Here is a 17,857-nt window from a genome sequence, read left to right as displayed (position 1 = left end):
TATGAATCTGAACTGCATTGGTGCATGCTAAGTCAAGAGGTAAAGTTAGTGTATTTTTTCTTTTACTAAAAGTCAACAATATATGCTCATGTAATTTAGACACAGCCTCTGTCCAGGCACTAGCTTCACAGGCTTCTATTGGAGTTAGAAGCTGCCTTACGGCGGTCTTTCCTATAATGACTATCTTGATGATTCCAGATATTCTAAGTTGAAAAAGTAAAATGCTCTAAATTTGGCATGTTTGCAAATTTTAATATTACCAAAATACAAAATATTAATATTAGCAAAATACAAAACAAGGACATCTATTTCAATAATTTGAAACTAAATTAGTACCAAAGAAAATATGCTAATAAAATATTCAAAAGGTCTACAGTCTTATAGATTTTATAATAATCTAAAGATGCACTTTTTCTATTACTGTGTCTTGTCATTAACAATTCTTGTAAATACAACAGCAAGAAAGTAAAATATTTCAATTTTCACAATATCCAGTTTACTGAAAAAAATACTGCTAAGCATTGCTATTTCACTAATACGTGGAAATAAGAGGAGACAAAACTATAAGGTAAAAATACACCAAACAATGAGGAATGTTTTCACCTACAATTTAAGATAATGGACTGAAAAACCACTAAAAAAAAATAAGAAACTTCCTGATGTATTTCATCATATTGCAACAAGATGATTTCCAATCAAAAGTGGCTAACATTATTTCTACCCTACCCTTTTGTCATAGAATTGATAACATTTGTTACACTGAGGGTACTCATATTTGAAAGAATCGCTTTGTAAAAAGCCTTTTAGAACATGAGTAATTGCTTAATTAGTTGATTTGGTAATCATGCTGTTTGTATAAATCTGTTTCATTTGACTGTGACATATCTCGTATCCATTCTAAAGACTATCTAAAATAAAATTGAATCAACATGACCTCGAGAATCTCTTTACCCTTATTTTTGCACTAGGAGGGCAACTGAGAAAAAAGCTAATAAAATGTTAAGAGAAACAAGTTGATTTTTAGACAATGGATCAACAGAAAGCATACAGCTTGGCTAAGCAAAGAGTAAGGGAAGGGGACCAGAAAGCATAATGAATAACCGTCTGAAAACATTTAGAATCATACCATACAGACATAAAATGGGAGGAGAGCATTATTTAGCTTGGTACAGCAAGTACATACAAGTAACAGGACAACTTAAAAGAAAAGTTAGACCTAAAGATCAGGAAAAACTTCCTGACAGCAAGATCTATCAGATTGTGCTTCAGTCTCCTGAGGAAGTGACAAAAGCTTTATCCTCAAGAGATATTTAAAATTAGAATGGGTAAGGTACTAGAAAGTATGCTGTAAGAGAAAAATTCAACTGATTTCATCAAGCTGGAGAGTTACTAAAAGAAAAAAGCACAGAAAAATACAGTACAAAGAAAGACAATAATTTAAAACGAAAAAAAAAAAAAATGGGGGACTTGAGAGCCAGAAAATCAAGGCTAAAACTTGGATCTGTCCTTTCTAGTTGCATAATCTTGACTTAAACTGTATGAGTTAGCTTAAAGTGTAAATGACAGAAACATGATCTGCCCAGTACTGAACTGAAAATATTGTAAATGTTAAATAATTATACTACTACAGGATATCATTACCTACATAATGGTATTTTACTCAAAAGAAGGCAAAAATGTAATTTTGTTGATTTAAAAATTTTAATTCACATGGCACTATTCTGAAAACCTGTAATTATTATAAGGGAAAGGAGCACGTCTTCAAATAAAGCTCAAGAACATCATCAAAACCAAGTTTTCACAGAAGAGACCACAGGAAGTTAAGCTACTATTCCTGAAAATGTGTCATGGTCAATTTCTAGGAAACAAGAAATTATATAAGAAACATTTCTAATAATCTCAGACAACCATGATGCAAAAGAGTCCCTTCAATTCCCTGGGAACCAGTATGTTATCTTGCTGTTTCTGTGACCCATATCAGTTTGGGAAGCAATTTACTCCCACCTCTGGATGACATTTAGAAGAGGCAACCACCTATGTATAATGAAATATTTTCCAACTGTTTTCCCTGGAATCGCAATGCTCCACAGAAAAATATATAAAATTCACCATTTACGGATTCCATGAATGTTCACCTCAAATTTCATTTCTTAAACTAAAAATTCAAACTTAGTTAAAAAACAACAGCAACAACAAAAAAAACCACTGGGCTCGATGGCTCCAGCCTATAATCCCAGCACTTTGGGAGGCCAAGGCGGGTGGATCACCTAAGGTCAGGAGTTCAAGACCAGCCTGGCCAATGTGGTGAAACCCTGTCTCTACTAAAAATACAAAACTTAGCCGGACGTGGTGGTGGGCGCCTGTAATCCCAGCTACCCGGGAGGCTGAGGCAGGAGAATCGCTTGAACCTGGGAGGCGGAGGTTGCAATGAGGAGAGATCGCGCCACTGCACTCCACCTTGGGTGACAGAGCAAGACTCAAAAACAAAAAACAAAAAAAAACCTACATGTTAACTCAATGATATATACATGTTAACAACTGGAAACCACCAATGTGTTAAGTGGTATTCCAGGGTTAACACATTTTTGTAATGATTTCAAATAGAGCTTCTCTTGTCACCTCACTGAATATGAGCGTCATATAAATGTACCATTAATCAGGAAGATTACAACACTGTACTTTCAAAAAAAGTTACTTTAGACTCTGCATGTTGACTCATGTAAAACTGTACAAGTGAATGTACTATTGCATACTTTTATGACTCAAGATTTTATACTGAACTAAAAAGGCAAAGACAAAACTGAATACAAAACACTGTGATCTTTAGCCCCCATTTCAATTTTGTACTTATCGACTGGCTGACTTTACAAGAAAAGGTTACAAATAATTTTACCTTGCAGACAGATGACTCATGCAATGTTGAAAATAACATATAAACATGAGTAGCTCTTTTTTTTTAATCAAAAGCATTATATAGCAATTTTGACAGAAAAAAGTATCATTAATGAAAATGCTAATTGCTGGGTACAGGCATATAAAGTCACAGGTTTCCACACTCAAAAAATTTGCTTAAGTTAAACAGCTTAAAGCTGAATTCAGTGCTTTAAAAAAATTAAATCAAAAACCTGTCTTTATCTATAAATCAAAAACTACAAAATTCATAAGCCCTAGACAAAACAAAGTCCATTTATTTCAAGGAAGAACCTTATAACTTTCCTACCTGTACTGTCCCTGAAAATTCAATGTTATAGACACTGGCCTGAAATCATTTACTGAGTCTACTGAAAGGGTATTCTCTCCTCTCTACCTCTCAGAAGAAACTCCAATTGCTATAGGACCCCTAAATTATCAGGGATACAAGAAAGACATGTAAGAGGACTGGAAACAATTGGGATATATTTTAAGACTGAATGCAGCAATCAATGCAGACTATAAAGCAGCAATCAGACATTTCTACACTTGTCAAGTGCTCATTCTAAATGATGAAAACTACAGACTCCAGGGCTCATAAATTGCTTAGAATTTTTTAAAAAGCTGTTTGGATATACTACATAGAAGTAATAGCTACCATGAACATAGTTTGAGTTCAAAGTTTTTTAAAAAGTTCGAGTTTTAGGTTTTAAGAAAAGGGGTGCGGACTGGGGAGTAAAAGATGAAGGGAAAGAGAAGAGAGCAAGCAAAATGTGTTGATTTAACTGCAAAATAATAACAGGATGTAACAGAGTTCTGAGTATCCAAAGTGACCAATCAGAGCCTAAACATAGCTGAATTCCATCCCAGCCCCAGCACGTCCCTAACACAAGAATAAAACCCTTATCTTGTTCAGCCATGTGTCGCCTGCCACAAACTGCAAAACAGAACAACGCCCAAAACCAGCTAGTCTGATTTCAACTGAGGACAGACAGACTCTGTAGTCAGAAGCACCACAATGAAAGAACTCTAACTCACACAGCTGGCCTGGTGGTTCTGCACACTCTACGAAACAAAGCCATACCACATACAGCACTTCAAACTTGAAAGGATCTCTATCTAAAAAGCTACACTGGCGCTGTTAATTTTCCAATAGCTCTAGAATCAGCAAAATATACCTACAGTAAGAGTTAGACACTGCAAAAAAAGGATGAGGTACGGCTGAGAGAAAGCTAGAAACTATTATATACTCATAACTTTGTTAAGACACCTTGGCAGAGAAATACTACTAAACCAGTACCTCCAGATTTCACCACAACATATATTCAAATTAGGAACAATTACTATCTTAACAGCAAACGGATGCTTTATATTTACGAAATATATTTAAATGTGGTCAAATAGGAATAATTCTTAATAAAAAAAGACCCTAGTAAAAAAAATTCCTATGAACAGGTCTCAGTAGTGCTTATTAATTGGCTTTCCAAGGTTCTTTTCTTGAAAAAAAAAAATGTAAAATTAGGCAGCAGCACCTGAACCTATTCAAAAAATATTAATGCCCAAACCAATCTGCAGATTAATCTTACAATATTCATTTTGTAATCTCTTGTGCCTAGCATAGTGCCTGGCAAAAACAAAACAAAACAAAACAAAAAAACAGGCTTTCAACAATTTCATCCTTATTGAATGTTTATATGCCATCTAAGTTATAAAGAGGATAGAAGTCCCAAGATTCTATTTCCAAGATAACCAGAAGACAAGGAAAATCTCTGAGAAGCAATGCTGAAGAAAAATCATTACTTGAGGGCTTTTAACTCACTTGTGTGTGGAATGAGTTCGTTCTGTTTCTATAAATTAAACACCTCAGCATCGCAATGAAAACCAACATTACATTAGTTCCTACTAAGACTTTTGTTTACAGGCTCAACAGAAAGAGCCATAATTGAATGAACCAGGAAAACAATTATCCCCACACCGGTAAAAGTGACTTCTCAGAAGTGAAACACCCTGAAAGGGGAAAAATGGGGATAACCAGAAGAAAGCAAGATAAGCATTGTCAATACTTACAATAAGTGTATTCTTGGAAAAGTTAAAAATTATTTCATTGAAAATGAAAACCCACTTTGAAAAATACACAAAGAGTAAATATAAATGCTTTAAATATTTAACGGACTCTTTTAAGTGAACATTCATGTGATGCTGGAAAGCATCAACAGGAAGAGGAAGTTCTGTTTCTGGAGTAGCTGTTATGGTATGATAATGGAATTTGGCCCTTTTAAAATCAACAAATGAGTCTTACAATTGGGTAAAACTCTTATTAGGAAATTAGACTACTTTGTGCAGAAGCACTATTGTTGCACTTTTTATCAAAGAGCTTTGACCCTCTAATTCAGTTACTTGATCTATTTTTTCATGATATAATAATTTGAAGATTAACTTAAAAATAAAGCAAGCTGACATTTCGGACTGGCATGCAGTGTCATAATGAAATTGAGAAATGAAATGTGGTCAAGGAATCAATATACTTTTTATCCCTTGCCCTATAAACAAAAGTAACTTAGGATAAGCAAACTGTACTTCAACCACACATGGTCTAGCTCCATTCGCCACACACCACCATGCAACACTGGTAAGTGCTATAAAGGACAGACACAGAACTCAACAAATTCAGCTGCGCGCTTATACTATGCTTACGGTTTATCTCTCTTAAACGCCAAGTGTTTCTGGAAGATGAAATATTTAAATACAAGAATTAAAAGCAAATCCCATGATTTACCCTCATTTCTTCAGCTCCTGGACATTGCTTCCAGCAAGAACCTGTGATTTACTGGTAATGTCAACATTCTGGAAAGTTATTAGATAATAATTAAACACTGTGCAGGTCAACATCTCAAAGAGATCAAGTTCCCAGGTCACCATGCAGTAGGCTCAACATTAAGTTCACAGGTAGAAATTCATAAAATGTAATTGTCTTGAGAACCTACTGCAGGACAGGGCTAAAGCTGAGAAATAATACACCAATACCAAGCCGACTTCAGGCACCGACCTTCACCCAAAATGACCTTCTCCTCTGATTTCCAGACGAGTACACAATCCTAATGCACACTACAGGCGGAAAACCACAATAATGGTTTTGCCTCCCCCTTCTCTGAGAATCGGGAGGGAAGTTTCTCTCCGGAAAAATTACATTTCCAAAAGCCAATCAACTGGATAACTCGGCAGCAACCCCAGGCTAACTGCACTGCTCCGAAACAACCCTCTTTCCTCTGCCTGTCAACTTCGCTGGCCAAAGACAATCTGACTCCCCTGCTAGGTCGGGCCCGATTCCGGGAGGCCGAGCGAAGGAGGAATTCATACCAACCTGTCGGTGATAGTAGACTGTGTGCCACTCATTGGGGCCCTTGGCGAGAGGTCCTCCTTTTATCCAACTTGCATTTTACAGTAACACCTCCTCCCCACCCCCAGTGCTCTGGGATCAGGCCCAACTCCGTCAGGGACACAAAAGTCCAACTCAAAACTCCATTCAGTCATCTAGACCATCCGATTGGAAGGGGTCAACGGATGCGGGTTGGAGGAAAACAAGTTATCTCCCAAAACAAACTGAGAAAGCCAGGGAGCGAGTCAGTCCAGAGTGAGTCGAGCTAGCGACAAATCCTCCAGAAGGCACAAGGAGAAACTTCCTCAGAGAGAGAAGTCCGCGCGCCGTGGGAAGGGGACCCGCGACTCCCGCCGGGGCTGGGGCGGGATCAGCTCTGGGACGGGTGTCGGCTCCTCCTCCGGAGTCTCGGGGCCTCGAACTCCCCGCCGCGGCAAGGGCCGGGGCCCTCCCTCCCGGCTCTCTATCTGGGGCTGCCGGCTGCTCCTGGCCGCAGCGTTGGCCGCGTCTCCGGCCGTCCCGCGCCGGGCTCGCGCGGTTCCATGTCCCGGGCCCGGGGCTCCTCCTCTGCTCGCCGCCCCCACCAGGCTCCCGGTGCTGGGACTAGCCGCGGGCGCCGGGGGAGGGTCCCGCGGCCCGAGGTGACAGGGACCCCGGTCTCTCAGCGCCGCGGGCTGCTCCCCATCCCTTTGAGGCCCGGACTCTTCCGCAGTCGCCAGAGGCGGCGGCTCCTCCCCGACGCTCCCCGCGAGGGGCGGGAGATGCCCGTCCGGCCCGGCCTGGAAGCCCTGGTCCGGGAGGCGGAGGCGGAGGCGGCGGCTTCTCCCCGCGCAGGGCCGGCTCGCCGGGTTCTGGAGGCCCTCGCGGGAGCGCGCGCAGACAGCGGAGGAGGCCGGCGGCGGTGGGGGCCGCGCAAACGCGGGCGCGCGCGCGGGTTCCGGTTCCGGTTCTGGCTTCCCGGCCCTGGCCGCGTCCGGCGCGAGCTCGCGCTTCCCGTCCCCCGCCGACTTTTTTGGCCCCCTCCCCTCTGACTTCGGGAAGCCGCCTCACCCGGGATCCCTCCGCCGCTCAGGGCTGCGCTCCCGCCCTTGTAAGGACGCCTCCGCCGGAGCCCTGTTTGGGGGAGCGGAAAAGTAGTCCTGCGGGGCGGAGGGAGGTGGGACCCGTGCAGCCCCGGGAGGCCCACCAACCTCCCGCGGCGCCTGGGCCCCTGAGTGCCGAGACGTTGTCTTTCGAGGCCAGTTTGTACTAAGTCTACTTTCACCAGAGACCTCCTGAGAGCGCCCCCCAGATCCCTAGGACATCGTGCTGGGAGGCTCTTTGGAAATTACCAGCCCCCCTTGTCCTGGAAACTTTTATTCCTTAAGGGAATGTACTCTCTCTCCTGCCTTCTGGCTGCAAGCGTTCTACCAGTGCCCGGCCGGCGCCCCTCGCTGCCTCCGCAGGCCCCGCTCACCTGGGCACCTGCCGGCTCCGGGGGGAGAGCGCGGCGGGAGCGGGAGGCGCAGGGCTGAGGGAGAGCAGCTGGGGACTGCAGCCAGGGCTTCTCGGTATAAATATTGCTTTTAGGCTGTTTTTGCCTTGGCAAAATGAAATGTGTTATTTGCCAAATTGAGAAGGCATGGTGCTTTGCATGGCGACTTAACAAGCGTGTTGTGGAAAGAAATGGGAGAAGAAAATGAAGTATATTTATCCAGTAAATAGCATTACGGTTCTCTCTGAAGGGTTCCAAACGTTTTTTCGTTTTTTTCCCCTTCTGGGTAGAGAGATTTAGATACCCATCTAGTTTTATGATTGAATAATTCAGTATTATGGCAATTTAGGTACCACGTATAATGCAGTTCTTCAGTTCTGCCTGCAAACGTCTAAAGAGGCTATTCCCTTTATCCAACTATTTTCAGACTTTTGAGCGTAAACCTATGTTGGTGGCAAGGAATTTCAGCCATTTTGTGGAATCCAAGTAGCAAATCAAATCTAATAAACAGTGGATGTGGAGAGAGGAAACAATTACCTCTTAACAATGCTGTTGCAAAAAGTCATTCCACAACAGTTCATGAAAGGATCATTATCCCCGAATAGAGGCATGAGCTCACACTGACGTTAGTTAGAACGGGGGGGTGGAAAAAAAAAAGGAAAAGATAAACAGAGGCCAGAGACGACTCTTTATTGCTCGATTTTTAGGTTCAAGGCACAGCCAGCTAATTTTGTAATGTTTATTTTTGGAAAGAATAGAAGCAGATTAGCCAAGGCACTTTCCTAATGATGAGACCAGGACACATTGCCACCTGCTGGTGTATCCTAGCATGACAATTCTACCCTGAAGACTCTTAAATTGAGTGTTTACATGTAACTGGAACGAATCCCATTCATCTCTCTCTCTATATATATATACACACTGACCAAAATGCAAACCTTATTCCCAAACTTAATAAATCTTTCTTAAAAGTATTAAATATCTTATTTTCCCCTATTCTAATAATGTTACAGTGTAGGTATCAAATTAATTGAACCCAATGACTCATCAAATCATGCATTTTAAAAATGAGTTCCTCTCTTCCCTTAATACTTGAGGGAAGCCTCAATACTTAAGCTTCAGGAATAAAACAAACTGGGAAAGTTTCCTAATTCACCTTCTCTTCCTTGCATACAAAACCTCTTGGCAAGCTGCTTTCAAGATCTTTCCAAACTTAAACAGACCCACGGTTCTAGCTGTGAGCAAAGAAGGCATTTTGCTGTGGGAAAGCTTCAGAAGATGGTAAGCAAAAGATTGAATTAAGCCGTGGTTATTCATTCCAGAACTAATTTTTTTTTAATGATGGAAAATCTCTGTAGTCACCTACAAAGCATTGATGATTTAAAAAAGAAACAAACAAACAAAAAACCTGAAAGCCTCTTTAAAGCTGCTGGCAGTTCAACTGTTGTAAAGGCTGTAACTATGGATGCCTTCAGAAAGTCAAGCCAGTCTAGGTAGAACACACTCCTCAGGGTCAGTATTACTTTACCTAGAAAAATGACATTGATGACCCAATCCACTGGACATGCTCTTTGAGGAGGTTTTCCAATGGGGATTATTCTAAACCACATTCTCATCCTCTTGTCCATTCTTTCAACATGCTTATTAAGTATCTACTATGCGTCCCAGACTCTTTTAGGCATTGGTAGTACAGTCCTCAAGACAGGGCCTCCAGCTGTCTTCAGATGATGTCTGATGTCAACTCACTTGACATCACCATTTTCAAGGCAAGTGTCCAAACAGGTGGCAGAACAAGAAACACATTGAGGTTCTTGTTGGCAAGAACTGTTGGCAAACTGTTTTCTGTATGTCAATTGTTACCCCCCAAAATGACAAAATAGGGGGAATGATGGATAATGAACAGCAGATTAGAGATATTCACTAGTAAGTATGAATACAGGTCAACATTTCTACAGGTCAAAAGGCTGTTTTTAACTTGTTGGCAAAACCACCACAAAAATATAAAGACAGACTCTGGATTTATAAAAAGTTGTTTTACTTTTATAAAATTTAGTATAAATCTTATGGAAATATAAATCCTTCTTGAACAGTGTTCGTTATCATTACATAGTAATCCAGTGCAAATGAGTACTTCATTTTGTCCGAGTATACCACACATTCATTAGCCCTTCATTTACCTGTGGTTTCAAAACTTAGCATCATCTTAACTGCTGAGTCATCTTCAGTTCACATTGTTCTCTCAGAAGTTTTTTCATAGTTATTAGTAATAACATCAAGAAAAGCTGAAATGAGGGATTCCCTTCCCCTTACCGATTATTCATATTTCTCACCATTCAAAAAAATCTACATATAGTCCCATGAAAGTGTCCCCAAAACAACGATATCTGCAGTCCCTTTATTTCTGAGGAGTAAGAGAGAAAAAGAATTGGTACCAGATTAAGCCTGTTCATTTGTCTGGTATGGAACAGGTTGCACTGTGCCAAAATTCAAGAGCCAGCTTTTTTTCTGTTTTTTTAAGCTTATGTGCCAAGCCACTCTTTTCTACGAGTCTTGCTAAAATCAGCATTCCCCAGCATCCTACTTTGACCGCAATTTTGTTGGAAAGAAGCTCACCAGCTTTTTAGGGGCGCTCATCATAGAAAAAAAAAAAAGTGGAGATTAAGAAAAAAACAGGAAGTGGAGATGCTGTCAGATTATCTCAATGCCCAGCAAAACTCTTTAACCAAATGACATTCATTTTTAAAGACGCACTGTTAACATGCATTTAAAGTTACTGTTTCCTGAACAGTGATGACTTTACACCATTCCAACCACTCCCTCATGCCTGGTTTCTGTGGCCAAGACCATTTTCCATTTTCAAGACCACTCATGGCTGAACATGGTGGCTCACACCTGTAATCCCAGCACTTTGGGAAGCCGAGGCGGGCAGGTCAATGAAGTCAGGAGTTCGAGACCAGCCTGGCCAATATGGTGAAACCCCGTCTCTACTAAAAATACAAAAAGTAGCCAGGCATGGTGGCACACGCCTGTAGTCTCAGCTACTCGGGAGGCTGAGGCAGGAGAATCACTTGGACCCAGAAGGCGGAGGTTGCAGTAAGTCGAGATGACACCACTGCACTCCAGCCCGGGCGACAGAGCAAGACTCCATCTTTAAAAAAAAAAAAAAAAAAAAACACTCATTACATTAGATTACCAGTGGCCATGGAATGAACTGACACTTCCTACTGACCAGCTTTGACTCCAGTAGCACCATATGCTTGCTCACCCACTGAGCTAATCAAACACCATTGACTTAAATAACATGGTAAAAATAAATAATAAATACATAAATAAATACTTCATGTTTTCATAAAAGCCCTACAAGAAAGACCTCCATTAATAAAATGCCACATAATGTCTCTATGAAATATACTACAGGGTATTTCATTCATTCACAATAGGTTTAAACTCAGGCAAAGAAGAAACAAGTAACCTATCCACATGATCTGGCAAGTGAGTAGCAAAATTAGTTAAACTAAGAACCCAGGAATTCTTGATTCTTAACCCCTTGTTCTAAGCTTATATTCTTGCTTCTCTTGAAGACTGTCACACTAAGAATTATTATTATTTTTTCCTTTCAAGACTGGCCTTGTTGTATTAGTTTGTTCATAGAGTGGTACCATTTTAGTAAAAATAAGAAAAGCAGGAGTACTAAAAGGGAATGTATCTAAAATGAAAAAAAAAAAAAAAAAAATTGACCTCATCCCCCTGAGGCCAGTACACACTTTAAAGTCTTTGGTTCTAGTTTGCAATATGTACAGCAGAGCTGAAATCTAAACTGCCATCTCAAGCACAGTGGAATCCACATGATAAATCCCTATGGAATTTAGTCATAGCCTCAAATGCCTAGGAGATTAATGCACAAAAGCCCTGAGAACTGGCATAGTTTTCCTGGTAGGGCAGAACCCATATAACAGGACTCAGTAAATCTACCCACACTTCATTCATCTCAGATCCAAAGCCCTAACTCTACAGGTTTTGTGCAGAAAAGAGTTAACATAGCAGGCCTAAACTGCTATCCTTGGAGAGGCCTGATTACAGGGTTGGCCACTGGCCGGCATTTGGGAACTCAGATTTTGGAAGGGCTCCCACCATTAACTGATAAGACTGGCTTACTGTGTCTGAACTGTTTGTGCAAACAATATGGCTTATGCTGAACACCTGCTTTCCTTTTGAAAATCTTGAATTTTGCTATCTGCCAGGGAAAGGCTGCCTAGGTGACCTGTCCTCAGTAAAAACCTTGGGCACTGAGTCTGTAATGACCTTGTCCAGTAGACAGCCCATTCACATGTTGTCACAAATCACTGCTAGGGGAACTAAGTACATCCTGTGTGATTCCATTGGGAGAGGACTCTGGAAACTTATGCTTGCTTTACCCTAGACTTTGCCTCAGGTGCCTTTTCCTTTTACCGATTTTTCTTTGAATCTTTTCACTATAATAAATCAAAACTATGAATAAGACTATATGCTGAGTCTACTGAGTCCTCCCAGAGAATTATAGAACCTGGCAGTGGTCTTGGGCACCTCTGGCACAGTTGGAATAGGAGGTTCAGTAAGTAACGCTCCCCCTCGCTGCCACAGTTTCACTCTCGCCCTCCTACGCCCCTCTGTTTAAGTGGCCCAATTCCCCGATCTAATGTTCAGAATCCCAAATGCGTGTCTCTTTCTGAAAGCCCCTCACTTTATAGTAAATGGGGTAAACTTAGATAAATAGATACATGAAAAGCAGAAATAAGTGTTTATTGAAAGAGTTACTTCTCAAAGGAACAAGAAATAGCACTAATCTTTTTCCAGTTCCTTTCTAAACTGCCTGAACATCAAACCTCCCAGGGACAGGAGGACCCAGGGTCACCGCAAATGAAAACAAATGCCAGTTGTACTCACTTCACAGCTCTGACTTATTCCCAGCTACCATGGAGTAGTCTCACTTTCGACAACTGTGCCACTGTAGAAGTTGGTGTTTTAATACTGATATATGCTCGGCTTGAAGACTGACCAAATTGATCAATAAATTTAGCCCTTTTTTGAAACCTAAGTTTGTTATAAGCATAATTCCATAACAGTCATATTTCCAACCTGGTTCCCATGGCTGACTTAACCCAATCCATAATCTGGAGCAAGCCTTGGCTAGTGTATTTTGAGATGTCCGTTGTGTTTCAGCTGCCGTTCCTCACTCCGCCTGCTTCTCCAAGCATGGTACTTCTTGATGCTCTTCCTCCATGCAAAGCGCCAGATGCTAAACATGAAACACCAAGACACAGCATACATGGCTACTCCCCCAGCCTTCACAAACCACTTAGGCGTGGGGGAGACCATTTCACAGAAAAGGAGGCGAGCTCCTACACCAATCCTCACTCCTGTGAACAGAGCCACAAAGAGGAAGTCCACTACATCTCCAGTGAAACTGTGATAGTGTCCTGTTTCCCGGAGAAACCAGCGCATCTGTAGCAAGGGATTGGTAAGCTCACTTCCAAAGAGGACTGCATTGACCTCTGTGCCAGATTCCCCAAGCACAAGGGCCATGATAATGCCCAAGATACTCAACGTGTGATGAGCCAGCATCAAGGCACCCTCAGACTGGAAGTAGATGCACCAGCCCAAGTCGAAGATGAAGTAGCCCAAGGTGAGACACAGGACATGAACTTGGAGAGGTGTATTGGGTGAGCCTGAAACAAACCAAGACGGAAGCAAAGTGAGTGACTGGGAATTGTGCTACCTTGCACAGGGATCCTATGTTGTTGTCTTTCAAACCTTACTGAACACTAAAACAAAAACAATGGCAGGCATGTGCTTTTTAAGGAGGGCCAAAGATAGACTAAAATATAAAATCTAGGTCTTTATCAAACTAAATGATGTTCAGACCTCAGGAAACGCTGTTCTGATGAATCTGACTTCAATGAGTTTGCATCCTTCAGTGAACACAGGCAAGAATCTGTGTCCTCTCCGTGGAACAGCATAAAATCCAATTATTTTGTTTCTTCAATTAAAATCCTACACTTTTTTTTTTTTTTTTACCCTGCTAAAGATTTATTTCCAGACTCTTGGATAATGGTTTCCTGAATGTCAGATTTTTTTTTCTCAGCTTAATGGGTTACGTTATTGAACACTCAGTGGCCCTAACCTATCCTGAAAGTAGATTCTGGAGAGGGCCCCAGAAGTTAGTGTGTGCTCATGTCCAGGAACATAGGTTTTAAGGACCTGACATATTTGAAACCATTTAGAACCTTCATATAAAACACAAAGCTTAACAGTTGCTTTCATTGGTTTGACAGTTTGGGGGGAAAACTCAGAAATTCGATAAGAGAAGCTAAAGAAATATTTTAAAAAATTATATTCCAGGGGAGTTAAGGGCTGCATTGTGTCCCCCCTCCCCAAATTCATATGCTAAAGTCCTTAACCAGTAGTACCTCAGAATGTGAGTGTATTTGGAAATAGGGCCTTTAAAGAGGTAATCTGGTTAAAATGGGGTAACTAGAGTAATCCAATATGACTGTTATCCTTAAAAGAAGGGATTAGGACACAGATATGCATGCATACACACACACACACACACACACACACACACACACACACACAGAGGGGAGACCATGGAAGGACACAGTGGGAGGGCGGCCATCTGCAAGCCAAGGACAGAGGCCTCAGAAGAAAGCAACCCTGCTAACAACTTGAACTTGGACTTGCAGCCTCTAGAATTTTAATAAAAATTGCATATTTATGAAAGTAACACTTGTACATCTAGTAACAAAAAGGATAAGGAATATCTCATCCTCTTAACATAGACATAGAAAGACGGTGTCTTTTGAGTAGAATTTTAAGAAAATAAACGCCTGGTTAAGCCACCCACTCTGTGGCACTGTGTTTGGCAGCCCCAACCAATTAATACAAGGGGGTGATATTTTTGCATACTTGGCCGGGCGCGGTGGCTCAAGCCTGTAATCCCAGCACTTTGGGAGGCTGAGGCGGGCGGATCATGAGGTCAGGAGACCGAGACCATCCTGACTAACATGGTGAAACCCCATCTCTACTAAAAACACACAAAAAAATTAGCCGGGCGTGGGGGTGGGCACCTGTAGTCCCAGCTACTCAGGAGGCTGAGGCAGGAGAATGGCGCAAACCCAGGAGGCGGAGCTTGCAGTGAGCTGAGATTGAGCCACTGCACCCCAGCCTGAGCAACAGCGCAAGACTCTGTCTCAAAAAAAAAAAAATTGCATACTTATGAAAGTAACACTTGTACATCTAGTAACAAATAGGATAAGGAACATCTCATCCTCTTAACATAGACACGGAAAGATGCTGTCTTTTGAGTAGACAGTCAATTAAAAGTTGCAAGTTGACAAAAATATGTATAATACAGTTCTATTTGTGTCTTTTGGAACATGTTGATACTGGCTTTATGGTTTTTATATTTCTGATTAAATTGTAACAAGCAATTTAAAATTTGTTTTAAAAGTAGAGAGTTATGAAAAGCAGAAACAAGTGACAAACAGTATCAGAGTTAACAATGAAGAAGAATGAGGATTCCAAGACAAAATTATAATGGGAATTATTCTTCAATATTGTACAAATTCTGTTTAAAAGTCCCATGCTTCTAAGACTACCCCCAAATCATAAATCCCTAAGGGAAAATCCCCTACCTACCTGGGTGGGTAAAAGGCCATGGGCCATCAATGAAGCCAATATAAGCGGAGAGGCCTATGGAGAGGACTCCATGGGTGAAGGTGACCAGCCGGCAGCTCCACTCATAGCTTCGGTGCTTATTCAGGTGGCAGAAAGAAATATAGAGCGAGAGCCAGCCACACAGGCTGCACAGCACCTGCAGACACAGAGCTAATGCCATCCTGTGATGAAAAGACCAAAACCAGAAAAACAAAGAATGCACCCTAAGAAAACAGCATTGGGTCATTTTGTGTATATGTCCTCATTTCTATTATAGAATAGTTCAAAAATATTGCCTTATCTTGTTTTCCTTATCTACACAGCCAAGAATCTTCTATTTAAGTATGGCTGTATTTATAATTCCACGTTCCTCAGAGATAACATGTTAGCAACTGGTGAATGCTGTAAACTGGAAACCAGGCACCGCACTCTGAGCTGGTAGGCTGGCATCACATTTTATGATAAGTAAATGTTAATAATAACCCTCCAGTGATGACTGAGCTTGGGCAATAATACACAAATAATAAAGCACATGTATTAAATAATATCTTTACAGTTCAAAGACCCCAATGAAAAGCACTCATGAAAAAATAGAACACTGCCACTTTGGTTTCTGTGAGAGGTCACATGACACATGGCAGTTTAATATGGTTTTAAGCTGATACTTAATTCAGCTGAGGTTTGGATTTGGGTCACAGGTTTATCAGTCAAAAACAAAACTTGGGATAAACTTAAATATAGAACTAAACAAAGAGTCCAGACATCTTGGAGGTTGGGGGGAAATCCTGGCTTTATTCCGTTCTGAAATCCAACCCAAAGATTTGCCAAGAGTGAAGCAGAAGGATGCTAAGGTTCAAGAGGTGGGGAGTTTTTGTTGAGATCTAAAAATATACTTAAGGCAATTATTCAGTTAAAAATGAAATGACGCCAGAAAGCTGTACTGGTGACAAATACGTTAGGACAAGAACAGCTATAACTGAGTCAATTTAGTCACACAGGACCAAAAACCTAAAAATGAGCAAAATGTTGTTACTAGTATTCATTAGCTCCTCCACTGAAACGTACAAATAAAAAGTCAAAAACATATCAGATATCTGCTTCATCTCAGCAGAAATAGTCTGCATGGTTATGCTTATTGCTTAACCTTATTCTGACCAGTGAAATAATATCTGTGGAAGTCAATACACAAGCCACTTCCCAAGAATGCTATCCAGGGAAGCGCTTTACGAAGGTCAAGGCCTGTACAGCTTTCATCTGAAATCAGATTTCCATTCAAGAAAACAGTGTGTGTCCATAATAGACCTGGGTTCCAATTCTGTCTCTGCCCCTAGAGAGACTAGCCATAAGAGTGTGGGCAAATCACTTTAACCTCTAGAACCCCAGTTTAAAAAAAAAGAAAGAAAGAAAGAAAAGAAAATAAGGAGGAGGAGGAGAAGGAAGGAGAGGAAGGGAAAGGAAAGAAAGAGACTAGGACTGGAGAACTCTACAGTCTGGTCCAGTTCTGACATGGAGTTCTGAAATAAACTTTGTAAAATATCAAGGCCAATTCTCAGAGTAAGGGCCAGAAATACAAAGTATCCCGCGTGAAGAGAACTGCCCTCCCCTATCTCCTTCTAAAGGCCAGGGTCACTGGCCAGTAATGCGGATCAGCTCATTTGGATATGCCTATTAGTATTTTTAGAGTCCTCTGAATCCTAATTCCTTGGCAGAACAGAGAAAACAGCAGCCCATTTACAATCACTTAAATAAAAGAACAGACATTCGTAAATGGCAGACACAACTCTATGACCTTGGGAACTCCCTGTGTGAGTTTCGGCTTTTTGCTCTTGGTTTTTGCCAAAGAACGGAAGGGCATTTGGAAGGCCATCGCCGCTCAAAGGTCCAAGGCTCCTCTCCTGGTTTCTCCCGTTCCAGGGCCAGACTGGCGAGCAGGAGCCTTGGAGCTGGCGTGGCTGGCGGTGAGCGCGGGTCCCGGGGCCTCGCAGGGACGGCGATCGCATCTCCGCGCCGCCGTGCCTGCGACGCTCGGCCACGCCCGGACCAAGAGCCGGAGCCAGGCACCGTTATCCCTGCATCCGGCTGGCGCCGCAGCTTGGCGCAGGAAGGCCTCGGGCGCCCGAGGCAGTAGGAGGCCCGCTCCCCTTCCGAGGCCACCCCGGGCCCTCTGCCGCCTCCTTCCCCAATGGGCCGCGCGGGCCCGGTGCCCACCCCGGCCGGGCGGTTCGCGCCGCGCGGTTACCTGGCGGAGCGTACCGGGAAGCCTCGGGCGCCCGGGCGCCCGCAGCTCCGGGCCCGGATCGCTGCAACAGGAAGCGGAGGAACCAGAGGGGGAGGACGAGGCTGTGACGGCGGCGGAGGAGGAGCCGGGGGTCTGGGGGCACCTGCTGGCTGGGCGGATGGAG

At 42.3% G+C, this 17,857-nt stretch overlaps 2 protein-coding genes across 8 annotated transcripts in view; both read right to left on the bottom strand.

Moving 5' to 3' along the window:
• Positions 1-6,551, bottom strand: part of LOC105476492 (Rho guanine nucleotide exchange factor 12) — a 148,029-nt gene extending 141,478 nt beyond the window's left edge. For 2 of the 3 annotated variants that reach the window (XM_071075716.1, XM_071075717.1), the window contains exon 1: positions 6,272-6,550. In XM_071075716.1, coding sequence (XP_070931817.1) covers positions 6,272-6,303 — 32 coding nt within the window. In that variant the 5' untranslated portion in view covers positions 6,304-6,550. Of the gene's footprint in view, positions 1-6,271 lie in introns of all 3 variants that reach the window. The other variant, XM_071075718.1, reaches the window with a different exon arrangement.
• A 3,205-nt stretch (positions 6,552-9,756) lies between these two features.
• Positions 9,757-17,810, bottom strand: TLCD5 (TLC domain containing 5). 5 transcript variants are annotated; one of them, XM_011732197.2, is made up of 3 exons: positions 17,695-17,810; positions 15,438-15,637; positions 9,758-13,465 (listed from the first exon to the last, which is right to left on the bottom strand). In XM_011732197.2, the coding sequence occupies exons 2-3, from the start codon at positions 15,634-15,636 to the stop codon at positions 12,927-12,929; spliced, it is 738 nt and encodes a 245-aa protein (XP_011730499.1). In that variant the 5' UTR covers position 15,637; positions 17,695-17,810; the 3' UTR covers positions 9,758-12,926. The 5 variants fall into 5 exon arrangements, with proteins under 5 accessions (XP_011730498.1, XP_011730499.1, XP_011730500.1 ...); XM_011732198.2 differs by having other exon boundaries at positions 17,709-17,810; XM_011732196.2 differs by lacking the exon at positions 17,695-17,810 and having other exon boundaries at positions 9,757-13,465; positions 15,438-17,424.
• Between the last annotated feature and the right edge of the window lie 47 nt (positions 17,811-17,857).

Source organism: Macaca nemestrina, chromosome 12, assembly GCF_043159975.1.
Source record: "Macaca nemestrina isolate mMacNem1 chromosome 12, mMacNem.hap1, whole genome shotgun sequence".
NCBI classification, from domain to species: Eukaryota; Metazoa; Chordata; class Mammalia; order Primates; family Cercopithecidae; genus Macaca; species Macaca nemestrina.
Note: the sequence above shows the minus strand (reverse complement) of the source record. Positions and strands in the feature narration are given on the sequence as shown.

Bases quoted from the DNA above. Each gene is read 5' to 3' on its own strand.
- TLCD5 (XM_011732196.2), bottom strand. From the start codon at position 15,702: ATGACCCAATGCTGTTTTCTTAGGGTGCATTCTTTGTTTTTCTGGTTT. The intron at 13,466-15,437 runs GTAGGTAGGGGA...GGTTTGTTTCAG, and splicing joins ATGGCCTTTTACCCACCCAG to GCTCACCCAATACACCTCTC.